Here is a 26,629-nt window from a genome sequence, read left to right as displayed (position 1 = left end):
AATTAAAAATGCCATGTTTTGCTATACATTTAGCAATCTATGAAGCAAATACCTGTTTTAAGCAATGGTTTTGGAACAAAGTGGCACTTTTAAATAGCTGGAAAATATGTAATTCATTCTGTTATACAGTACCAGTCAAACGTTTTAGAACACCTACTCATTCAAGGGTTTTTCTTTATTTTTACTGTTTTCTACATTGTAGAATGATAGTGAAGACATCAAAACTATGAAATAACATCTGGAAGGAATCATGTAGTAACCAAAAAAGTGTTAAACAAATGTAAATATATTTTATATTTGTGATTCTTCAAATAGCCACCCTTTGCCTTGATGACAGCTTTGTACACTCTTGGCATTCTCTCAACCAGCTTCATGAGGTAGTCATCTGGAATGCATTTCAATTAACAGGTGTGCCTTGTTAAAAGTTAATTTGTGGAATTTCTTTCCTTGGTGTTTGAGCCAATCAGTTGTGTTGTGACAAGGTAGGAGTGGTATACAGAAGATATCCCTATTTGGTAAAAGACCAAGTCCATATTATGGCAAGAACGGCTCAAATAAGCAAAGAGAAACGACAGTCCATTACTTTAAGACATGAAGGTCAGTCAATCCAGAAAATTTCAAGAACTTTGAAAGTTTCTTCAAGTGCAGTCGCAAAAACCATCAAGCGCTATGATGAAACTGGCTCTCATGAGGACAGCCACAGGAAAGGAAGACCCAAACTTACCTCTGCGGCAGAGGATAAGTTCATTAGAGTTACCAGCCTCAGAAATTGCAGCCCAAATAAATGCTTCAGAGTTCAAGAAGAGACACATCTCAACATCAGCTGTTCAGAGGAGACTGTGTGGATCAGTTCTTCATGTTGGAATTGCTGCAAAGAAACCACTACTAAAGGACACCAATAATAAGAAGAGACTTGCTTGGGCCAAGAAACATGAGCAATGGACATTAGACTGGTGGAAATTTGTCCTTTGGCCTGGAGTTCAAATTTGATTTTTTTTGTTGTAACCCCCTTGTCTTTGTGAGACGAGGTGTGGGTGTACGGATGATCTCTGCATGTGTATTTCCCACCGTGAAGCATGGAAGAGGAGGTGTGATGGTGTTGGGGTGCTTTGCTGGTGACAGTCTGTGATTTATTTATAATTCAAGGCAAATTTAACCAGCATGGCTACCACAACATTCTGCAGCGATATGCCATCCCATCTGGTTTGGGCTTAGTCCCACTATCATTTGGTTTTCAACAGGACAATGACCCAACACACCTCCAGGCTGTGTAAGGGCTATTTGACCGAGAAGGAGAGTGATGGCATGCTGCATCAGATGACCTGGCCTCCACAATCCCCCGACCTCAACCAATTTGAGATGGTTTGGGATGAGTCTCTCAACCAGCCAACAAGTGCTCAGCATGTGTGGGAACTCCTTCAAGACTGTTGGAAAAGCATTCCAGGTGAAGCCTGATGAGAGAATGCCAAGAGTGTGCAAAGCTGGCATCAAATATGTCTCAAATATGTCTCAAATATAAAATATATTTTGATTTGTTGAACAGGTTTTTGCTTACTACATAATTCCATATGTTATTTTTTGATGTCTTCACTATTATTATACAATGTAGAAAATAGGAAAAATTAAAAACCCTTGAATGAGTAGGTGTTCTAAAAGTTTGGACCGGTGGTGTATATTTAGCAGTACAAAGCCAAATAAAAATTAAGCAATGGTTTTCAGTCCTTTTTTCTGTTCCTCTCTTTCTCTAGGCTGAGCGGGATAAGACTGGTCTGGCCAACACTGTCCAGGACCTCCAGAGGCAGTTGGAGCTGTCCCAGCAGGCCTTTAGTGAGCAGGAGGACAAGGTGGGCTCCCTGACCCAGCAGCTGGAGGCCGTACAGCTGCAGAAACACATCCTGCCCCAGGGAAAGGCAGCGGGTGACCGGGGGGACGGCAGCAGCAGGACCCTGGAGAACGGTGCGGATGACTACGACTATGAGCTGGACGTAAAGAGCACTGAGGTGCTGGAGGCCCGGATGAAGGCGGCCGGCGAGGAGCTGCTGAAGCTGCGTGAGGAGCTGTCTCAGGCAGGGAAACGTTACTCGGCCCTGGAGCAGCGCTGCCGGCAGGAGAAGGAGCGGTGGAGGGGAGAGGCCCATGAGCTGGCTGAGAAGATCCGCCAATGCATCAAGTCCAGCCGGCAGGACCAGGAGCGCATCAGCGAGCTGGAGAAGGAGATCGGAGCGACGAGGAAAGTGGCTACTGATTCTGAGGGTCATCTCAGCGTGGCACAGGAGGAGCTGCTAGCCTTCTCTGAGGAGCTGGCCAACCTCTACCACCACATCTGTGTGTGCAACAACCTCACGCCCAAACGCGTCACCCTGGACTACTACCGCGACGGGGCCAGGGGGCAGTCAGGGGGGAGCGGAGGGAGGTCCAACCACCTGCACCCCCATCACGGACGTAACAAGCGCCGCTCCAACGAGTTGTTTGCGAAAGCAGTGCACGGAGGGGATGGAGACAGTAGGCCTGGTACACCCCAGGACTCCCGTGACAACTCCCCCTCGACACGCTGCTCCTCCCCTGCCCCAGTCTGCCCTGGCTCCCCCACGCTGGACTTCAAGGACCCCTCCAACGTACGTAACCTGGTGGCTGTCATCCGCTGCCAAATCAAACACCTCCAGGTACGAGTGCCGCCTCCATATTGTCTTCCAATAAACATACATATTTAATGGAGAGTTCATTTAATAAACACACGTTTCTTTTATCTTTTACCAGATCTAATGTGTTATAGTCTCCTACATTCATTTCACATTTCCACAAAGTGTTTCCTTTCAAATGGTATCAAGAATATGCATATCCTTCTTTCAGGTCCTGAGCTATATGCAGTTAGATTTGGGTATGTAATTTTAGGCGCAAATTGAAAACAAGGGTTGGATCCTTAAGAGGTTGTCATAGTATGCCGTGCTGAATTCTGGTCCCACGGTACAGAATGTATTATTTGGCTTCTTTCAGAAAGCTGTTAAGCAGAATGTCTGGCGCTTGGTATTATTTGGGAAGTAGATATCTGGGAACTGTAGTATAGTAGACTAATAATACTACATATGAGATATATTTTGGATCGTTTTTACATTGCTTTAGTTCGGTGGAAAGACCTCTTCAGACACAGGTGTTTCCTGAGTGGTCCATCATGTCAGTGAAACTGAAAGTATGCTGAATAACATCACTAAGGCAATAAGCACTCGTCATGCCGGTTTCCCTCAGGTGGCGGTGGACCTGTGTCGCCACCGGGGCACGCTGCCCTATTCGGGAGGGATCAGCTGTGGAGGGGAGCTGGAAAGTGAGGCCCTCGCGGAGGAGGTGCTGAAGCTCAAGTCTCTCCTCAGCACCAAGAGAGAACAGATTGCCACTCTCAGGACTGTCCTCAAAGCCAACAAACAGGTAACGTACAACAACAAACAAGGTCATGCAATAGACATGTCAAGTTGAACACGCACACATACACACATGACACACACAACCATCAGACTCAGATGGGTCACTTACTGTGTAACAAGTATGTACCAACTTGACTATCGTAATTGGTCTTACCAAATGGTCATCAATGAGGTGTAGTTCTATTTTTGTCTTGAAAAGAAGTTTAGTCAGTTTTTTCATTGAGGGTCTGGGGCTGACTGACTCTCAGCCTGACGTGTCCATGACCTGTAATCCTCAGACAGTCACTAGATAATGTCCTGACTTGATTACAACTGAACATTCAATCAGACTTTTCCTCTGGTCTTTCTCTCTATTTTTTGTATCCTGTTCTGTTTTCTTGGCTTGTCAATAAAGCCTTGGGTATCTGACCCATAGCCACACCAGTAAGGTCTGTCTTCTGACTGCTAGAACCATCAGTCTGCCTGGAGGGGATGTTCCTCGTTCAATTGTCTCATATTTGTTTGCGATCTATATATATTTTTCAGTGAAAAACAAATGATATTCCCTAAAAAGAGGAGGGAAGGGGTGGGTGAGACATGATTGGACGGTCTGGGTGTAGACTGAGTCAGAGAGGGAGTATGATGACGTCTTCCTCAGAGATCTTCCAGTACACTGCTCCTTCCTCCCCCTCTACTCTGTACGCCTCCAGCCCTGGCTGACCTTCTTCTGTCAACCCCTTCTCTCTCTCTCTTCTCTCCTCTTTCCCGCTGTCTCACACACACACACACAAACTCTAAGGCTAATCTCTGCTCGATTAGGCGAGCGTCTCTGTCACGGGTTAGCGTCTGAATTCAGATGTCTGGTGCTCTTCTATTCTACTGCCACAAAGATTCAGAACTATGATGTTTTAATAAATTACTATCATAAAACATGTGTGGTTAACCTTTGTTCCCTTCTAGCACAGTTCCCTTCTAGCACAGTTATGTAAATATGGCCTTTATTTACATTGTAGTCATTTACCAGACACTCCAGAGCGACTTACAGTAAACTTTAGAATTAAGATATTTACCAGTTAATTGTTGATAATTTGCTTTGACAGGGTCGATGCTGTATTTCTTGTTTCTGTTTAAATAAAGGGTTAATATTTTCATTGCTAAAAATATGTCCCATCTGCCATTTTTTTACATTTGCGTTGCACTAACAGATGAGAGGTCAACTTTGCCATCTGTTATGTACTTGATGTATTTTCCCCAGCTGTAACAATGAATCCTAATGTTTCTATTCCAGACAGCAGAGTTGGCTCTGAGCAACCTGAAGACCAAGTATGAGACAGAGAAGAGCATGGTGTCTGAGACCATGGTGAAGCTGAGGAACGAGCTTAAGGCCCTGAAGGAGGACGCTGCCACCTTCTCCTCACTGAGGGTGATGTTCGCCAGCCGGTACAGTCATTTATATACTGTCCTTTTTATATTCCCAATCACCAATATTAACAGCAATCTAGAGACCTGAGTTGGAGGAGTGCAGTAACCTCTATTTGTTTGACAATTTAAAAACAGAAATCAGCATCACAAGTGAATACACTGTATTTCAAGTCTGAGGAAACACACACAAAAAGGGATTTCAGTTGTGTGTGTCAATTGGTGATGTGCTGCAATCAAAAATATACATATTGCATGATGTCCAAATTAGTGTTAGGCTTACTCTGAGATTAGCATTCCAGGCCTATTTTCTACCCAGCTGCACATCCACAGACTAGCTTCCCTCTGCTGCTGTGAGCAGATCTACACCTAGCAGTAGACACTCCAGTGGAACTAATTGTTCTCCATCTTTAAGCAGCTAATCGTCATGTTTGTGCTCCTGTGGCTCATGTTTAGATGAGACAGTCAGACATTCCATGACATGGTAGACTAGAGCTTGGCTGCGATCCAAATGGAACCCGTTCCCTAAATAGTGCTCTACTTTTCAGCAGAGCCCTAAGGACCCTGGTCAAAAATAGTGCACTAAATAGGGAAGAGGGTGCTATTTGGGATGCATGCTAGAGCTTCCGCCACTACAGTGTCATCTAATCAGATTACCCCTCTGCAGTCCGCCACAATCCCTCTCCTCACGTGCAGGTTAGCACTCACGTGCTACTGCTCTGTTTGGAGCCTCAGCCTGGACCGACCTGTCCATCGGGTCAGGGAGACTCTCCACGCAATAGCCCCTTCTCCCCCTCTACCCCGCCTCCAACAGTCTCTGTAGGGAAAGCTGCTAGCAACCAAGAGTGGACTGAGACCGAGTTAACCTGTGCAGAGCCTGCCTCATGTGTGATACACTGTTTGTTGGCAGGCAGATGTGTTTTTCAGTGTTGGCATGTATGTCCTGAACTAGTGTGTGGTGGGACAAAGGCATTTGTTATTTGTGATCGTGTCTGTCGTTGCTTGCACAGTTCTGTACGGTATTGAATACTGTAGCTACTGTTACTCTAGTGATTCCACATGTGTATGTGTTGTTTTTAATGTATCTGTGTGTTCCTATTAGAGGGATGTTAATTTAGTGATTGTTCAGTACTGCAAGCTCAGAAGGGCTTTCAAGGAGTATTTTCTCTGAATATGCTTTTCCCCCCCTGGAAAGACATTAAGCTCTGTCTCTTCACTAGGCATTAAATGAGCTGCCATTTGATTAAGCCTGGTGTTTGAAAGGCCCTATAATGCAGGGTGTGGCAGAAGCCTACAGTCTGCTGCTACGGCCAGAGACCCTGACTGAAATTTGATTTGGGAAATGTTTTGTAATGGTGCCATCATGTGGTAATATAGAGTGCCTCACACTCAAACTCAAATTATTATTCAACAAATTCAGAAATGAAACGTTGCTTTCTTTGTATTTTCTTGGGTTTCTCTCTTCTCTTGGGTTTGTCCCATGTGATCTTACTGTCTGTCTTGTCTCATAAATGGCTGTGTCATCTTCCTCTGTGTGTTTGTTTGTCATAGCTGTTGAGATGATGAGCAGTACATTATTCAGATAATGTTTTCTGTGTGTGTACAGTTTGTATAACTTTTATCTGTCTAACATGTCTACTAAATGTGTGTGATTGTGTTGCTCTAACATGCATGTGTCTCCAGGTGTGACCAGTATGTCACCCAGCTGGACGAGATGCAGAGGCAGCTAGCGGCGGCGGAGGATGAGAAGAAGACCCTGAACTCCCTGCTCCGCATGGCCATCCAGCAGAAGCTGGCCCTGACCCAGCGCCTGGAGGACCTGGAGGCCCCTATGTCCCCCCACGGCCTCGGCAACAGCCCTCGCCGCGTCAGGGCCAAGGAGCTGGGCACCAAAACGGGCCGAAGCCCCCGGCGCAACAGCCCCGTACGGAGCAGGAACAGTCCCCGCTCCAGCCCAGTCCTCACCAACAGTGTGTCCAGCACCGCCAGCCACCACTTCCGAGCCCTTACCCACAGCCTCCACACCAGCCCTGTAAGAACCCGGTCTTCCTCCACCACTACCTCCTTCCATCCTGACCCTCTTCCTCCTATATATACCCCTTCCTCCTCTACCCGTACCACTCCCCGACCACGCAGAGCAGCCAAGCTCCCCAGGGATGCCACGTTCATTAGAAGTCGTAGTGTCACTGATGTGTTCCGAGCAGGGCTGAGTCCTTGGGAGGGACAGGATGACACCCAGTCTGACTCCTGTAGAGGGTCTTCCAGCTCCCTGGATAGCGTAGTCTTTGGGAGGGCTCTTGTAAGGGGTGCCAGATGGGCTTCAGGCCCTAATCATGAAGATACCTTTTTCAACAATCACACTTTGTGCTCCTCGTCCTCTGCCTCCAGAGTAAAGTCTTCCTATTCCAGATCGATAGAGAATCTGGCCACTTCCAGGTCTCTCTTTATCCCTTCTGTCAACGTATTAGACCCACAAGGCACTGTTAAGCCAGTGTTGAAGCCATCCTTGGAGGTTTCTGTTCATAGAAAACAACAAAACGTTGTTTACAAATCAAATTCTTCAGAGGTGGTGTCCACAAGATCTTCTCCAACCCCAAGGTGCCTTACAGCAGCTCCCCTCTCTCTCCCAAGTCAGTCCAGTAGGACCAGACGGGCCCCAGGCTCAGAATCACGGAGTCGTTTGAGTAGGCCTAGTTATAGGGGCACCAGTGATCCTCCTCACCCACAACCAGCCAGGGCTCGTAGTTCACAGCCCAGAGGATCACGCTCACACAACCAATGACCCTTGTGCTCAAGAATGTTGCCCAAGTTATAGAAAGTAGACAGGCAAAATACATTGATTGTCTACTGATGGCACCCGTCTCATAACCTCTTGTTAATACTTACTCTTTTTTTATTATTGTTTTACCTGTTGTCTTAACCATTTGTTGTGCTTTGTGGGTCAGTGACAGTATCCTTTTTCAGTTTGTTTTGGTCCTTTTTATTCTTCATTGGTCCAATTTATTACTAAATGTCCTTTTTATGTCTCTGTCTCCCCCTGTGTCTGCAGCGGTAAAACCAGTCAGTCGTCACGATCCCCCCAGTCCTCCATAAGAACCGTGTTCTCCATGTCCACCTCCTGAAACAAACGCCTTCCCTTCCTCCAAACACATCCTCTTCATCCCAGACCTTTCTACTCATCAGACCCGGTGGACTGGCTGCCCTTTCCGTTTCTCCTTTCCATCTTCCTACCCTCTGTATGGACCCAAGATGCCTACCTGCATGCAACCAGGAAGGGAGAGTTAAAGAAGAAAACATACTCTGATTTTATTTATAATGTTATGAAGTAAAGGACTGTTTTTCTGACCTACACAGTATTATTTCCCCTTTCTTTCAAACTGAAAACCCTGTCCTGCTGTTGATGTATATTTATGCAAATATATTCCATTTTGATGCTGCTGCAAGTTTTTTGACACTAGTGAAGACGTTTAGCCTGGCAACATGCCGAAGTCTGCCTGGCAACGTGCAACGTTCTGCTAGTGTCAGGCAGCATCCCCCCTGGACAACTGCTGCATAGCGTGACCTCCATGGCTGCATCTGAAATGGCACCATGTTCCCTACTGTATATTGTGCACTACTTTTGACCTGGGCTCATGGTGATTTGGTTGAAACTAGTGCAATAGGTAGGGAATAGGTGTGCTGTTTTGGTTTCATGGGCATTTTAAAACACAGCAGCCTTACTAATCATAATTGAAATACTAAATGCACACTGAAGAGTCCTGTCTCTCTGGTGTTTTGAGGTTTATTTCTTTAGCTCTGCATCTTCTACTGGCGGTAACTGTTAAATCCTTCTCTTTGTCCTGTGACTTACCTGACTGTTTGGCTTTGGCCTACCAGCCATGCCCTTCAGTCAGGAGATCAATATCACTGATGGAAATGATTCATCTGTAGCCTCAGCACCTCAGGTTTATATCACAGTTGAATGAATTAGCTAACAAAAAGATGGGAAATATTTGACGGGCATGCATCATTTCAAACTATGCAGATAGCTCTGAGACTGAAGGCCCTGCAGACTGCTGTTTTCTAGGACCTGAGTAAGGAGGGCCTCAAAGGCGGACGGTTCCATAGAAATAGAATTACGAGAACAGACATCTGCTTAATTATATTTCTATGGATTCTAACTAATTAATTTCCCTCTCGTCTCCTGGCAGCAGGGTTGCAGTGGTCGTGGGTCTTCTAATACAGTGTCCCTACTGGACCACACTGCCAGCCTCCTACAGTGCAGGATCCACGGTGGGGCACATCCACCTTTATATCTAGTAGCCTTAGTGATTTGGCCATTTGTTTTATAATTAAAAAATAAATAATAAAAAAACAGGCTCAAATCAACTTGGTCCAGGTGGGTTTCCGTGCTGTGTTTAGTGAAGGTCAATACATCATGCTAATTGGGGGTTCCAATGTTGAAAACAGTGCCTTGGTTCTCCTCTTGCTCCAGTCATTTAATGTTTAGACTAAATCACCTTTTTAAATATGTTGAACACTGTTGTAGTGATGAGATGTGTAGTTAAGGTTTTATATCATTATGGAGCTTTGTTTAGCTTTTCGGGAAACTAATAATAGGCTCTTTGGTATTTGTTGTAGTTTGTAAATTTCTTTGTCCTTAAACCCCGCCCCCTTCCGTTTTCTCACTCTTTCACAAATGTGTTTGTACAGGTAGGTGTATAGTAAATGTAACTGATCATCATACGTCTGGACAAAATGAATTAGTACATTTATTTTATTTGTCGATAGAACCTAATATGCCGAAATGGTCTGCATCAATTTCTGTGTATGTAAAGTAAGTTCATTTTGTTGACCTGTGAACAACTTATTGTGAGATGGAGAATAAAGCAACACCACTGTCAGTAATTCTTGGGTTGATGACATTAATCTTACTATATGCTTTCTTTGCCTTTATGATTAATACTTAAAGATCCTTCCCCTAATATGACATGGCAAGTCAAAAGTTGAGGTAATGCATCTTTTGAAGCAAGTTGTGTCCAATTTATTTGATGTTTCATTTGTTACATTGTATCTACTCCATTGGATTTGCCCAACTTATTGTAATTGGTTCAATTAACTCCAGGCCCTTCTCCCTATACCGGGGGTGTAGAGTGAAGTTAAACCTGTTATATCGGCACATTTATTTATTTTTAATCAGCCAGCAAATTCATTGGTTCCTTTTTATAGTAATTGTAAACAATACCAGTATATTTGTATGCATTGGTTCTGACGTTTTTTCTTAGAATAACCTGCAAAAAAGTGGATATCGCACTGGGCTGTGCATTAAAGAAAATGGTTGAACTAATGGAGAGAAGAAATGTAAAGATCAAAGCTGTGAATTAAATTACAGGTCGGCAGCGATACCTTTACCTGTTGCTTCCTCGACACCTGCCGCTCAGACATTAGGTTGGAGGCAAGAAGCGCCCCGAGGAGCCATGTCCGGACGATCGTACTCCTCCACCGACCCAAAAGCAGATCATAGGACATACCTATGGGCACGTTGTAATGAGAGGAAACTTGTGCACGATAAGTAGTAGAGTGAACTCCGTTTTCCTTTGTCAGAAATCCCCCCTATCACTCTCAATGTCAGGTAGGCTAAACTTTAAGGGATTCCCATCATTTGTAATGTGCATCCACTTATGGTGACATATCGCTTATAATGTGCAACTACAGCCATTTGGGTGCTGATGGGGACGGATTCAGTACTCTCCATCAGCCACAGTTTTGTCATCTGTCGGTTGAAGACAATATGCACAAGGATCGTATCAGTTCATCCTCTTCTAGACTAATGCTGTAACAGTTCATCCTTCCTTAGGTTTTAACGTGGGTCAAACATGACAGCTGGATGGCAGTCCTGTCAGTCATTGGTCTTGTTCTGAGAAAATGAAATTGTTGAAACTAACACTCATCCAGGGAATATCAAAACAACCTCAGGACTAATCCCAAACCCCTGCAGGGCAGGCCATGGTCTGACACTCATTTACCCACTAGCCATATGATTGCATATTTTGTTTCATTATCTGGTCACTAGATTATAGCATCATTATGTCAGCACACACACAGCAAAACCCCGGGGTGCTACTTTGGTTTTAGAAGTGGGGGGGAATATAAACATATTTTGTAAATTATCATTTAGGATGAACACTCCAAACAGCCTACCCGACTGCTCGGAGGCTTCCGCACGGGCCTAAAGTACAACGTTGCCTCGTTTTGTGTCACATTGCAATTATAAAACGGGGGGGGGGGGGGGGGGACATGTCCCCAGTGAAAGTTGCGCTCCTGGCAAAACCCTCACTAGAAAGACATAAGGGTCTTGATACTCTAGGGGGAGAAATAGACTCGAGAATGAGGTTACCAGTTAGATAAGGTAAATCTATCATGTTGACGGCCAGCTGCTGCCACTCCTGTCTTATCTAAAAGGCTGTGACCCACTTATCTGTTATAGGCAGCTCCAAATTAAATGTGGCCCCGTGGTCATATTCCAGGAATTTTGTGACCGATTGGGAAACTGATGTTGGCCATCTTTTTAATCTGAGTCTGTGTGTTTGCTGTGTAACTGATATGATTGCTCAGGAATAACGGAGCAACAAAAAAAAAGATGCATTGTTGAAATCCTTACAAATCACACAAAATAAGTCAGGAATTTTGCTAAACTTTTTGGTTCAGTGATCTGTCTTATAAACACATTCTGCTGTTTGTTTTTGTGTGTTGGCAAAAGTAAATTTGCCTCTTCAAATCCTGTACAGTGTTTCAAATGTCTTACCCCGTATGACTTCCCTGTAATCCTGTTGTTGCTTGCCTAAACTTTGTTCTTTGCTTCAGGTACATAGTCATTGTGCACTCCGGCTGGCAGCACCTCAAACTGATTAGTACCGAAAATGTAAGTCCTTAAATCGTATAAAGCTGTAGTTACAGTGCCTTGCGAAAGTATTCGGCCCCCTTGAACTTTGCGACCTTTTGCCACATTTCAGGCTTCAAACATAAAGATATAAAACTGTATTTTTTTGTGAAGAATCAACAACAAGTGGGACACAATCATGAAGTGGAACGACATTTATTGGATATTTCAAACTTTTTTATCAAATCAAAAACTGAAAAATTGGGCGTGCAAAATTATTCAGCCCCCTTAAGTTAATACTTTGTAGCGCCACCTTTTGCTGCGATTACAGCTGTAAGTCGCTTGGGGTATGTCTATCAGTTTTGCACATTGAGAGACTGACATTTTTTCCCATTCCTCCTTGCAAAACAGCTCGAGCTCAGTGAGGTTGGATGGAGAGCATTTGTGAACAGCAGTTTTCAGTTCTTTCCACAGATTCTCGATTGGATTCAGGTCTGGACTTTGACTTGGCCATTCTAACACCTGGATATGTTTATTTTTGAACATTGTAGATTTTGCTTTATGTTTTGGATCATTGTCTTGTTGGAAGACAAATCTCCGTCCCAGTCTCAGGTCTTTTGCAGACTCCATCAGGTTTTCTTCCAGAATGGTCCTGTATTTGGCTCCATCCATCTTCCCATCAATTTGAACCATCTTCCCTGTCCCTGCTGAAGAAAAGCAGGCCCAAACCATGATGCTGCCACCACCATGTTTGACAGTGGGGATGGTATGTTCAGCTGTGTTGCTTTTACGCCAAACATAACGTTTTGCATTGTTGCCAAAAAGTTCAATTTTGGTTTCATCTGACCAGAGCACCTTCTTCCACATGTTTGGTGTGTCTCCCAGGTGGCTTGTGGCAAACTTTAAACGCCACTTTTTATGGATATCTTTAAGAAATGGCTTTCTTCTTGCCACTCTTCCATAAAGGCCAGATTTGTGCAATATACGACTGATTGTTGTCCTATGGACAGAGTCTCCCACCTCAGCTGTAGATCTCTGCAGTTCATCCAGAGTGATCATGGGCCTCTTGGCTGCATCTCTGATAAGTCTTCTCCTTGTATGAGCTGAACGTTTAGAGGGACGGCCAGGTCTTGGTAGATTTGCAGTGGTCTGATACTCCTTCCATTTCAATATTATCGCTTGCACAGTGCTCCTTGGGATGTTTAAAGCTTGGGAAATCTTTTTGTATCCAAATCCGGCTTTAAACTTCTTCACAACAGTATCTCGGACCTGCCTGGTGTGTTCCTTGTTCTTCATGATGCTCTCTGCGCTTTTAACGGACCTCTGAGACTATCACAGTGCAGGTGCATTTATACGGAGACTTGATTACACACAGGTGGATTGTATTTATCATCATTAGTCATTTAGGTCAACATTGGATCATTCAGAGATCCTCACTGAACTTCTGGAGAGAGTTTGCTGCACTGAAAGTAAAGGGGCTGAATAATTTTGCACGCCCAATTTTTCAGTTTTTGATTTGTTAAAAAAGTTTGAAATATCCAATAAATGTCGTTCCACTTCATGATTGTGTCCCACTTGTTGTTGATTCTTCACAAAAAAATACAGTTTTATATCTTTATGTTTGAAGCCTGAAATGTGGCAAAAGGTCGCAAAGTTCAAGGGGGCCGAATACTTTCGCAAGGCACTGTATGTTATTTTTTTGGCACTGTGCAACTTCCAGAGCACGTTGACTGTAAACACTGAGGCTGTACCTGCTTTAAGTTACAGTTTTGACAGTGGCCAGGTAGGCTAATGTGGCTATTTGATCATAATGTAGACCTACCATCAAAAACAATAACTGGGCTAATAAGTCACTAACTAGCAAATGGTATGAACAAAATGTGCACATGTTGCTACATGCGGCTCTTGCTTTCATCTAAAAAACAACCACAGCTGTAAACACAGTCCAGTTCAAAGTAAATGGCACAGATCCATATATGGCAATGGTCTATTTACATTTATACAAATGGTGGGACTAATCCTGATTGCTGATTGGTTAAAACCGCATTCCAGCCGGTGTCTATTCCACAAGTTACCACCTGCTAAATATATGATGTTAAAATGTCTATTTACTCTGTTCCATCTGACTGAGCAATCCCCTGTCTCATCAGCTCAGCCAGGCACTTTATAAACGTTGATCTCCACTATAAAAAGCAGCTAAACATTATCTCACATTTCTTCTAACGTTTAGTTTTCAATAGCTGAGATTTATATAAACCTTGCTGTCTGTCTCTCCGACATGGGGTCGAGTCAAATCAAATTTTATTTGTCACATACACATGGTTAGCAGATGTTAATGCAAGTGTAGCGAAATTCTTGTGCTTCTAGTTCCCGACCATGCAGTAATACCTAACAAGTAATCTAACAGACAGGCAGGCAGCGTTTCTCAGACAGTAGATATCATGAATCAGCTGGCATCATTTTTATGGATGTATTCAAAGAAATGTCAAATGAATCAAAGTGCAGCTAGTTTGCAGTCTTTCCAGCTTCAGTTTGTTAACGTTGTTAAAGTCTTAACTAAGGGGGAAAACTCTAAATAGTTGAGTGAAGTTCAATCTGGTGCCTGCTATTTCTTCTGCGCTCTGTGCGGCATTCACAAGGATTTGCATGGCAGTTTCGGGGCTACTGCGCACCCACGCAGGTTAGAAGGAACTTTTCTTGTGTACTTGTACCCCTTTTTCATGATATCCAATTTGTAGTACAGTCTTGTCCCATCGCTGCAACTCCCGTATGGAATTGGGAGTGGGAAGATTGAGAGCCAAGCGTCCTCCGTAACACGACCCTACCAAGCCGCATCGCTTCTTGACACACTGCTCGCTTAACCCAGAAGCCAGCTGCACCAATGTGTCGGAGGAAATACCATACAACTGTCGACCAAAGTCAGCTTGTCACGGTCGGCTGTGACACAGACTGGGATCGAACCCGGGGCTGTAGTGACGCCTCAAGCACTGCGATGCAGTGCCTTAGACCCTGTGTCACTCTGGAGGCCCAGAAGGAACATTGGTTATGTAATCTCTGATGCTGATTGAGATATCCAAAACACAGTATCGGTCTACTATGTTGTCTCTCTAATATGTCTCTGTGCTGTCTCTCCCCAGACCTGATCCCACCAGATGTGTGTGTAACCTGCTCAACACCTCCACTGTTTATGCAAACAATGAGGTCAGCCTGGCTGAGGTGGACATCTATGGGTTTGACTATGACTACACCATGGCCTTCTACTACAACGCCCTCAACAACATGATCTATAACACTGCCAGGCTTCCTCATCGAGCACTACAAGGTTTGTGTGCTCTAACTAAACTGCCAATACACTAACACATACTGATCATTTTCTGCTCTTGTTTGACAGTATCCTGAAGGTATCCGCCTATATTACTACATCCCATCCTTCACTGCACGGGGTAAACATCATACAGCAATTATGCCTCTCTAATACATCGCTCTGCCCTTATTTAAACATATAATCTCAAGGTACCATGGGTTTACAGTACTGTTTTGTCCTCCCCATGGTCTCCTGATGAAGATAGATACTTTCCATTACATTCAGCTGGGGACTGTGTATCAGTGAGTTCTGTTTATGGGTAGGTGAATAACACTCTGCAATGTATGGGTCAGTTAGTGTACTAAACATAGAAATATAATGAATATAACATGCTTGAAACTCTAACCCTGGCAATTTCACTGGTGAACTCATGGGTACACTCACAATGGCTGCCTGGTATTGTGATGGAATCATTTCCAGGGTATTTTGGAATGTTCTATAAACTGATGCTGGGTTGCCATGCTAATAAAGTAGAATGTTCATTCAAATGATGCTAACTGATGTGGCTCATGTAATGGAATGTATTTTTTGTGATGTCAGTTGAGTTGACTCAACAAATCACAGCACAGATTGAAGGGTACACTTATGAGAATGGTGGACTGAATTTTCTGGACTTTACTACTTTAAATAATACTTTTAAGATCAATTGGATAAAACAATTCCTAAGAAGACCCACTTCTATCTGGAATTGTATTCCTCATCATGTCTTCTCTACTTTTGGTGGCCTTAACTTCATGTTGTTTTGCAATTATAATATTGACAAAATTCCAGTGAAATGTTCTGCTTTTCATCGGCAGGTTTTCTTGTCATGGTCCTCACTGCAAATCTACCATTCCAGTGTTTTACTTGCTATATTGTATTTTCTTTTGCCACTATGGCCTTTTTTTGCCTTTACCTCCCTTATCTCACCTCATTTGCTCACATCGCATATAGACTTGTTTATACTGTATTATTGACTGTATGTTTGTTTTAATCCATGTGTAACTGTAACTGTGTTGTTGTATGTGTCGAACTGCTTTGCTTTATCTTGGCCAGGTCGCAATTGTAAATGAGAACTTGTTCTCAACTTGCCTACTTGGTTAAATAAAGGTGAAATAAATAAAATAAAACATTTATAAACGCAATTTTTCTCCACACAGATATTATATATGGAATAATCGGGATATATTGTTTAAAAATACTTATTTGTTTTTAGAATATTGGTTCTGAAATAATATCCTATTGGTGAGCCAACTGGTAAATGCAGAGGGTCTTTTACTCAGTTTTAAGGAATTCTTATCAATTTACAAGATCCCTAACACCTAAAGATTTTGCAATTGTTTTAGATGCCATTCCCTCAGGTGTTGCTCTGTTATTCAGGAACGTGTCAAGACCTGACCCTTAGAGCCTACCTTCTATTGACCCTGTTGACTCATCAGTAGGAAAGATTTGTTACTCTTTTGGTCCATTCAACAACAGAGCGATACGATCCTTGTTTCAGCAGGATGTTGTATCTATTTATGTCATGTCTTATTGGAATGGATTTATTGATAATGTGTTGGAAAAAAGTTTGGATGTTGCCACACACATTGTTATCAAAATGAAGGAAGTTTCCTTTAAAATTATTCATAAATATTATCCTGCCAACCACTATATGAAGAAGTTTAAGGAAAACATCAACTCAAATTGCTCCTTTTGTAATGACCACCCAGAAACAGTGTTACATCTTTTTTGGCATTGTATTCATGTAAGAAAACTGTGGCAAGAAATCAGTAGATTTATAATTGAACACATTTATGAAGATGTTACACTATTGTGGAGAGATGTGCTGCGTGGATTCTTTACATACGATAGAAATAAGCTGAAACATTTTTATGTAATTAATTTCATTATTCTTTTGGCCAAATTTCATATACACAAATGTACATTTACAAAAAAACAAAGACATTTTCTTACCCTACAAAAATCAATTGAACTGTATTTTAAGACAGTTCAATACTCTACTAATAAAAAAGAACTTGCACAATTGGTGGCTGACTAAATACTTTTTTGCCCCACTGTATATACTTGTGCTCCCTCATGTACTTTCTGTATTGATTTGTTGTTAATAAAAAAAAAAAGCACAGATGGAAGGGTACACTTCCTGCTTTCCTTCCTGGCATCGGTCTAGGTCAAAAATATACAGGTTTGGCTCCAGCGCCGTTGCTAACTGCCAGCGCTGTTGCTAACAAGCATAGCTGGTCCCATTTGTTGCAAAGAGTATTGGGATATTAGAATTTTGTTGTCTTAACCTTTGTCATCTTAAACCTAGGCATGGGTCCACTCAAAATGGATGCCAGTCCACCATCATTGACTTGAATGGAGACCCTTTCAATTCTATGCCTCTAGACCAATTTTCACTGATGAATGTGTCTGTTTTTTATGACTGTTTTTTTTTCTGCTTGCATTTTGTATTTATATTTTGATGTGTGTATTCTCTGTTATTTATGTAGTTCAGGGCTCATTTGTAAAATAGACCTTGGTCTCAGTATGACTTCCTGATAAAATTATATATATATATATATATATATATATATATATATATATATATATATATATATATATATATATATATATATATATATATTTTAGGTAGAATATATATATATGTATATATATATATATATATATATATATATGTATATATATATATATATTATGCCAAGTGTGCAAAATATATATTATATAATATATATATATATATATATATATATATTCAGTGCCTTGCGAAAGTATTTGGCCCCCTTGAACTTTGCGACCTTTTGCCACATTTCAGGCTTCAAACATAAAGATATAAAACTGTATTTTTTTGTGAAGAATCAACAACAAGTGGGACACAATTATGAAGTGGAACGACATTTATTGGATATTTCAAACTTTTTTAACAAATCAAAAACTGAAAAATTGGGCGTACAAAATTATTCAGACCCCTTAAGTTAATACTTTGTAGCGCCACCTTTTGCTGCAATTACAGCTGTCAAAAGCTTGGAAACACCTACTCATTCCAGGGTTTTTCTTTCTTTTTACTATTTTCTACATTGTAGAATAGTAGTGAAGACGTCAAAACTATGAAAGAACAAAGAACAGTAACCAAAAAAAAAACTAATCAAAATATATCTTCAAAGTAGCCACTCAAAGTAGCCACTCGTTGCCTTGATGACAACTTTGCACACTCTTGGCATTCTCTCAACCAGCTTCATGAGGTAGTTACCTGGAATGCATTTCAATTAACAAGTGTGCCTTGTTAAAAGTTCATTTAGGGACTTTCTTTCCTTCTTAATGTGTTTGAGTCAATCAGTTGTGTTTTGACAAGGTAGGAGTGGTATACAGAAGATATCCCTATTTGCTAAAAGACAAAGTCCATATTATGGCAAGAACAACTCAAATAATCAAAGAGAAATGACAGTCCATCAATACTTTAAGACATGAAGGTCAGTCAATCCGGAAAATCTCAAGAACTTTAAAAAGTTCTTCAAGTGCAGTCGCAAAATCCATCAAGTGCCTTGATGAAACTGGCTCTCACGAGGACCGCCACAGGAAAGGAAGACCCAGAGTTACCTCTGCGGCAGAGAATACGTTTATTAGAGTTACCAGCCTCAGAAATTGAAGCCCAAATAAATGCTTCACAGAGTTCAAGTAACAGACACATCTCAATATCAACTGTTCAAGCAGACTGTGTGAATCAGGCCTTCATGGTCAAATTGCTGCCAAGAAACCACAACTAAAGGACAGCAATAAGAATAAGAGAGCTGCTTGGGCCAAGAAACATGAGCAATGGACATTAGACCGGTGGAAATCTGTCCTTTGGTCTGATTAGTTCAAATTTGTGATTTTTGGTTCCGAACGCTGTGTCTTTGTGAGACGCAGAGTAGCTGAACGGATTATCTCTGCATGTGTAGTTCCCACTGTGAAGCATGGAGGAGGATGTGTGAGGGTGCTTTACTGATGACACTGTCAGTGATTTATTTAGAATTCAAGGCACACAACCAGCATGGCTACCACAGCATTCTGCAGCGATACGCCATTCCATCTGGTTTGCGCTTAGTCTCGCTATCATTGGTTTTTCAAAAGGACAATGACCCAACACACCTCCAGGCTGTCTAACGACTATTTGACCAAGAAGGAGAGTGATAGTTTGCTGCATCAGATTACCTGGCCTCCACAATCACCCAACCTCAACCCAATTGAGATGGTTTGGGATTAGTTGGACTGCAGAGTGAAGGAAAAGCAGCCATCAAGGTCTCAGCATATGTGGGAACTCCTTCAAGACTGTTGGAAAAGCATTCCAGGTGAAGCTGGTTGAGATAATGCCAAGATTGTGCAAAGCTTTCATCAAGGCAAAGGGTGGCTACTTTGAAGAATCTCAAATATAAAATATATTTTGATTTGTTTAACACTTATTTTGGTTACTACATGATGTCTTCACTATTATTCTACAATGAAGAATATAGTAAAAATAAAGAAAACCCTGTAATGAGTGGGTGTGTCCAAACTTTTGATTGGTACTGTATATTTGTTTGGTACTAAAACTGTGTTGACCCTGTAGGGGGCTGAACCCAGTTCCAGATGAGGTCCTGAGGCTCTGTGGGGCTACCCACCATGTCCCCCTACACCAGATCAGCAAATTCTATGGACAGACTACATAAACATAAATGGTACCGTAGATCATTCATGATACATTGGGATGCGTGAGGTAATGTGCAACGTTAGTTCCGGTACTTTGGACAAATCACAATTTCACAGGTGTTAGCGTCTTGAATTCTGGAAGGTTAGGCGACATTTGGAACATGGACTTTCCCATAACTTGCACATTGAGTGAGTGGAGCACTTTGTTCCAGCAGGGAGGTTTTGTTCATCAGGTTCAGTCTGTAAGACCTGGGGCTTTGATGTTTTCACTCAGGTTCACATTCTTCTATGTCTATTGAATGCCTCCCTGTGGAGGAAGGACAACATGCTTCCCCTGCCTCCTAATCTTCCATCTCAAACATACTGTATTCCCACTACCCACAATCCTCTGGGTCTGGTACTGGGCTCCCTGTCTTCATAAATTAGGGATTAGCTCTGTGTACAGGCCTCGCTCACTGTGGGCACTGGTTTCATGTTTTCCTCCTTGGAAAGAGAGTGGTTCCAGACATGGTCCTTCATTAGAGCTAGAAGCACCGGGTGGTAATATCATGTTTAGAAATAAGTATTTTATACCCATTTTGTAACTACATTTCTTGTTGATCACACCCAATTTTAGAGCCATTGTAATATGTTGACGAGTGTGTTTATAACCATACAAAACTGAGGGTTTATAAGTGAGTTTATAAGCATACAGTAAGTAGTTGACTTGTAATTGTCCATAGGATCTCAAAGTGAAGCAGTTCATGAACATCTTCTCCATCCCAGAGATGACCCTCCTGGCTGTGGCCAATGATTTCTTCATCTCCAACGACATTGAGTACGATCCTGAGCACCTCATCAAAGATGTCTCAGTGAGTGTCTCAGCACAATGCCTGTTTCTCATGCCATTTCTCACCCTGTGTAATGTTCTTTCACTCCCTCTTGCTGGTTTTATAAACCCTCTGCCCGGTTCATTTGACCTTTTGGGCACAGTGGGGATGTTCACCAGCAGGTTCAGCTGTCTGTCCACCTAGAGAGAGGTTGCCAGGGACTCAGACGTGTGGACTCTGGAACAATAGCAGTTCTCATTCCACACTGGGGTGAAAGGGTTTAGGATATAGTTTGTCCCGCTCAGATTCACTTTGTCTGCCAGAGAAAGACGAGATCTAGCTCTCTATATCCTCCCTCATCAGTTAGACTGGGTGATATTCAAAACCTGAGTATAAGCATGTTGAATTGATAATTTTCTATGAGTACATGCTATAGCTGAATTTAAGTATATTTATGTGCACTTACTGTTTGTGCTCCTTAAAGGCATATGGAAACATTGATGTTTTTATTAATGTTTTTATCCCCAGGAAGCCATTGGAATGGTTCACATCAAAGGTTACATGTACAAATGGATCATGCAAGATCTGGGTGAGCGATTGTCCAGTCAAACACCTTTTCTTTTTTACGCCTGCAAAATGTAAAAGTTTGAATTGTTGTTGTGTACATTTCCCTCGTCTTCCCCCCTCCATAGAGAAGTACATTCTGCGAGGGGATGAGCCTTATGCTTTTCTGCAATGCCTGATCAGCCACGGGAAGAAAGTGTTTCTCATGAGGATGAAGAACCAGGGTCATATGTTGGTTTGGATGACATATTGATTTGATGGTAAATTGACCATAATTAGGATAGATCATTAAAGAAGATGAGTAATTCTCCTAATGTCAACCACTTATTTTGCATAAATACCGAACATGATTGATAGCGGAAGCACAAACACTGAAGTATCATTCAGCCAGAACAGTATTGCTGAATGGGAAGAGTAAGCACGAGCATATGTCATTCACAGTGAGCAAAATGTATTTTGATGAATGGAACGAGACACCGCTCTGTTGCTTTCTCTGTAAGATTGGCCCAATCGCTATGATTACTCTGATTGTAGGGATAAAGGCATGAGGTTCATGGTGGGGAAAGACTGGAGGGACTTCTTTGACGGGGTCATTGTTCAGCCAGACAAACCACATTTCTTCAATGACTGTGAAGTGAGTATGAAGTGTTTTTATGTGCCATGTTGTCATGTGTTTATTGGAATCATATTCAAAGACCATCTCACAGACCATCTCACAGACCATTTCACAGACCATCTCACAGACCATTTCACAGACCATCTCACAGATCATCTCACAGACCATCTCACAGACCATCTCACATACCATCTCACAGACCATCTCACAGACCATCTCACAGATCATCTCACAGACCATCTCACAGACCATCTCACAGACCATCTCACAGACCATCTCACAGACCATCTCACAGACCTTTTAGATGCTTAGATGGAAATGGGGACCTCTAGTGGGACAAAATAAACAGTCTGGACAAAGGACAGATCTGCAAACAAGTCTGAACACCTTCACTATTAAACTACAATGCTTGTGACCTAATCCCCCCCTTGAACATCATATAGAGACATTTGGTTGTTGTGTTCTGTATGACTTTCTGAGGCTGACAGGCTGGAGAGGGTCCAGTGTGCTCTACTTTGGGGACTGTCTCTATAGTGACTTAGCTGTGAGTGAATCTTTTATCTCACTATGTTTATAGAGGCATGGAACACTGGTCATTTTAACAGTGTTTACATACTGTTACTGTACAGTGCATTTCGGAATGTATTCTGACCCCTTGACTATTTCCATTGTTTATTTTTTTTTATTTACATTACAGCCCTATTAGAATATGGATTAAATCGTTTTTTTCCCTTGATCAATCTACACACAATAACCCATAATGACAAAGCAAAAACAGGTTCTTAGAGTTGTTTGCAAAAAATTGTAAAAAATAAAACAGAAATATCACATCGACATAACTATTCAGACCCTTTGGCATCGATAACAGCCTAGAGAATTATTGGGTATGATGGTATAAGCCATTCTTCTCTGCATATTCTCTCAACCTCTGTCAGGTTGGGTGGGGAGTGTCGCTGCATAGCTATTTTCAGGTCTCTCCAGAGATGTTCGATCGGGTTCAAGTCTGGCCTCTGGCTGGGACACTCAAGGACATTCAGAGACTTGTCCCGAAGCCACTCCTGCATTGTCTTGAATGTGTGCTTAGGGTTGTTGTCCTGTTAGAAGGTGAACCTTCGCCCCAGTCTGAAGTCCTGAGTGCTTTGGAGCAGGTTTTCATCAACGATCTCTCTGTACTTTGCTCCATTCATCTTTCCCTCGATCCTGACTAGTCTCCCAGTCGCTGCCGCTGAAAAATATCCCCATAGCATGATGCTGCCAGCACCATGCTTCACCGTAGGGATGTTGCCAGGTTTCCTTCAGACTTGACACTTGGCATTCAGGCCAAAGAGTTCAATATTGGTTTCATCAGACCAGAGAATCTTGTTTCTCATGGTCTGAGTCCTTTAGGTGCCTTTTGGCAAACCCCAAGCGGGCTGCCATGTGCCTTTTACTGAGGAGTGGCTTCCGTCTGGCCACTACTATAAATTCCTGATTGGTGGAGTGCTGTAAAGATGGTTGTCCCTCTGGAAGGTTCTCTCATCTCCATAGAGGAACTCTGGAGCTCTGTCAGGGTGACTGGGTGATCGGGTTCTTGGTCACCTCCATGACCAAGGCCCTTCTCCCTTTCAAAATCATGTCCAATCAATTTAATTTACCACAGGTTGACTCCAATAAAGTTGTCGAAACATCTCAAGGATGATCAATGGAAACAGGATGTACCTGTCTTTCTGTTTTTTATTTTTAATACATATGCACAAAAATCTAAAAAGCTATTTTCACTTTGTCATTATGGGGTATTGTGTGTAGATTGATGAGGAAAATTATTTATTTAATTAATTTTAGAATAAGGCTGTAATGTAACAAAATGTGGAAAAGTCAAGGGGTCTGACTACTTTCCGAATACAGTATTCTAGTCATGGTTTATCCTATATAATTAATACTGTACGCACATTTTCTATTAATGTACTGACCATACTGACATACTTTATATTCTGGACTCTGACATTGCTCAAGCTTATATTGCTTGTTCTGATATGGCTTGTTCTGATATTCTACTTTTTAAACTTTTTGGATTATGTGTGTATTGTGTTTGCTAGATATTACATCTGCAAACTTTGATTTGATGGATGATTATAATGGTAAGCTACAGTAGGAACCAATGTACTAGACACATGTTGAAGTCATATGAACATAGTTATGTTCATGCTGCATGCTGAGAGGTGAAACCCAAGACAGAAGCTAAGGTTGTATGCACATCAGTAAAATATGTTTAGTGAGATCTATTTCTCTTCATCAGATTTGGATGTGGTGTGGCCAAAGCCACATTCCTGCTTCATGAGTACAGCTATTAGAATACAGTAAATACCATCGTATATAGAAGACAAACCAAATAAGGATAGCAATTCAAACTATACAGGAGCTTCTCATCTAAACCATATTGCACATAGTGTTGCAAACTTGATTAATGCACTGATTCACAAATCTGTGGATATTTTAAAAGCCTTTCATTTTCAATGTGGCTAACAGAATAAGTGTGTTAAGATAATTCTTGCAGGGACATGTGGTGTGGGAGAGCCTGTCTTTACACTGTACCACTCAGAGGGGGGGGGGGGGGGGGGTGTATGTGGTGTAGATGTCTCCCACACTACCTCTGGAAGGATCTGAATCTAGATCTGTCTCTTTACACAGTATCTCTCCTGGACCTAGTTTGTGTCGTCAGTGTAGTGTAAAGAGGCCCTAACTCTGGTGAACAAAATACTATTATTTTATTATATTCTTTCACTCACTAATTAAACCTTGGTACATACTGTCCTTTACATGGTATTCTCCCTCTTCTAGGACCGTGTCCCCTTTTTTCAGACTAAGAACAAAGAACCTGTTCAACATGGCCTCCATCAGCTGTGTGCTAAATTACGACCTCTCCTATACCTTCTACCCCCTATGCATCCCTCTACAGCATGAAGTGCCCCTGTGGATGGACCAGATTTGCAGTGGCTGCATGAAGACCCCTTTCCTAGAGGAGATGGCTCACATCTGCTGAGCCAACAATGGGTTGTCATTGCTGGGTTCTCAACATGGACGTTCACAAAGCAGCCCACTAGAGGGCACTGTAGATCAGTATTATTTAGAGAATAAGCTTAGGTTATTGCTGTTTCTGTAATTGAATACTGTGAGTAGTATCATGGCCTATATAGGAGTTACTCTCTGGCAGATCTAAGTGAACCAATAATAGACATGAACTTCAGAAACCTTTAACTTAAACACCCTTCATTGTACATGTTAGTTATTAACTAACGGGTCATACACCCATCCCTGTATGACTGGCAAACAAAATATCTGGTTGCATTTGATGACCAGCATGCAAAGACCGATGCAGCATGTGCCCATCATGGACACATGTCTATTTCGTGATGAAGACATAGTATGTTAACAATGTATGTTCAAAATACTAGCTGCTTTTAAAAACCTGTTTTTGTGCTTGTATATATTCAATAGAACATGGCTAAATTTTAACAATTTTGTCACTGTTGCAACCTTTTTCATTTGTCATGATGTTGCATGTGTAGCCTATTGATTGTTGACGGATCCAATTCAAGCTCTCATGTCCATAAAAATGTAATTGTGAATTGGAAGAACAAGAAGTTAGACAATCAAAATCTGTAAATCAAGAAATGTGTATGAACTTTTGAGGTAGGCATCTATTCAAATTGATTTGAGCTATCATATACAGTTATCTCCTAAAATAAAGGAAACACGAGTAAATGAGGGGTACAGAGTATATTTAACACAGGTGTGGTTCCCGAATTAATGAAGCAATTAACATCCCATCATGCTTATGGTCATGTATAAAAATGCCCAGTTTCCCGTTATTTTGTCTACCATGGCTAGAAGAAGAGATCCCAGGGACTTTGAAAGAGGGTCTCAAAGGAGCATAGGGGGTTTAAAGGGTGTGTGTGTGTGTGTGTGTGTGTGTGTGTGTGTGTGTGTGTGTGTGTGTGTGTGTGTGTGTGTGTGTGTGTGTGTGTGTGTGTGTGTGTGTGTCAGTGTCAGTGACCAGATCTCAAACCAGTTGAACACTTATGGGAGATCCTGGCGCGAAGCTGAGACAGAATTTTCCACCACCATCAACAAAACACCAATGATGGAATTTCCCTGTGGAAGAATGGAGTCACATCCCTCCAGTAGAGTTCCAGACATTGTAAAATCTATGCCAAGGCACATTGAAGCTATTCTGTAGCCGATACACTGAAGGCACTTCAGTTTTTCCCAGATTATGCATTTTAAAATGTCATTATGGCTGACTGAGAAAAACCAACTGTTCCACTACCAAGAGCTGGCTCTCAACTGTTATTGAAGCTCCTAGTAGGTTATGTATGATACGCTGAAGGCATCGACTATTTTGCACGTTCTTCTTGAAAATGATTTCATTGGCTGATGGTTGCGCGTCGCTAGGCAGCAAGCACCTCATCATCATCATCCTGAGCACCAGTGCACCTCAGCTGCTGCAACCGCACGAGACAGACGGAGCACCCAAACTCCTGTCAAAGAAAGAGGTAAGCAAAAAGTCATGCATGTTTCATACTTATTTCAAGCGTTATTGCGTATTGAATCAGGGAAATTAGGCTACATGCTCGTTTTGAAAGTGTTTTTGTAGTTAATACGGGCATGGGACGTGAATTTGAAAGTGAACATGTTTGACCATTGAAACAGATTGTTTAGTGCACTTTTTCCCCCAATTGTTTTCACTTGGGGGAAAACATTTCTACAGAACGTAAATTTAGTTTGAGAAGGGCCCACAGTCGGGCTTTGTCTAATACTAAGGGCGTTGGTTTTATGATTTTAGAATTCATTTTTATAAGAAGCTGTCACTCAGAGACAACACAGAACTCTCAATAGCAGATTTTTTCCCCTTTATTTAATTCATTAGGCCTAGACTCTTTCTGTAGTTTCCCAGCAGCTTTATCTGTCAGAATGTGTTGT

The 26,629-nt window shown here is 42.0% G+C and overlaps 1 protein-coding gene and 1 pseudogene across 2 annotated transcripts in view; both read left to right on the top strand.

Moving 5' to 3' along the window:
• Window positions 1–9,701, top strand: part of LOC110532469 (protein bicaudal D homolog 2) — a 34,226-nt gene extending 24,525 nt beyond the window's left edge. The window contains exons 6-10 of one of the 2 annotated variants that reach the window (XM_021616410.2): window positions 1,749–2,663; window positions 3,244–3,420; window positions 4,684–4,835; window positions 6,498–6,846; window positions 7,864–9,701. In XM_021616410.2, coding sequence (XP_021472085.2) covers window positions 1,749–2,663; window positions 3,244–3,420; window positions 4,684–4,835; window positions 6,498–6,846; window positions 7,864–7,869 — 1,599 coding nt within the window. In that variant the 3' untranslated portion in view covers window positions 7,870–9,701. The remainder of the gene's footprint in view (window positions 1–1,748; window positions 2,664–3,243; window positions 3,421–4,683; window positions 4,836–6,497; window positions 6,847–7,863) is intronic. The other variant, XM_021616411.2, reaches the window with a different exon arrangement.
• A 569-nt stretch (window positions 9,702–10,270) lies between these two features.
• Window positions 10,271–24,689, top strand: LOC110531217 (annotated as a pseudogene).
• Window positions 24,690–26,629: the final 1,940 nt, after the last annotated feature.

This window comes from Oncorhynchus mykiss, chromosome 9 (assembly GCF_013265735.2).
Source record: "Oncorhynchus mykiss isolate Arlee chromosome 9, USDA_OmykA_1.1, whole genome shotgun sequence".
Lineage (NCBI taxonomy): Eukaryota > Metazoa > Chordata > Actinopteri > Salmoniformes > Salmonidae > Oncorhynchus > Oncorhynchus mykiss.
Note: the sequence above shows the minus strand (reverse complement) of the source record. Positions and strands in the feature narration are given on the sequence as shown.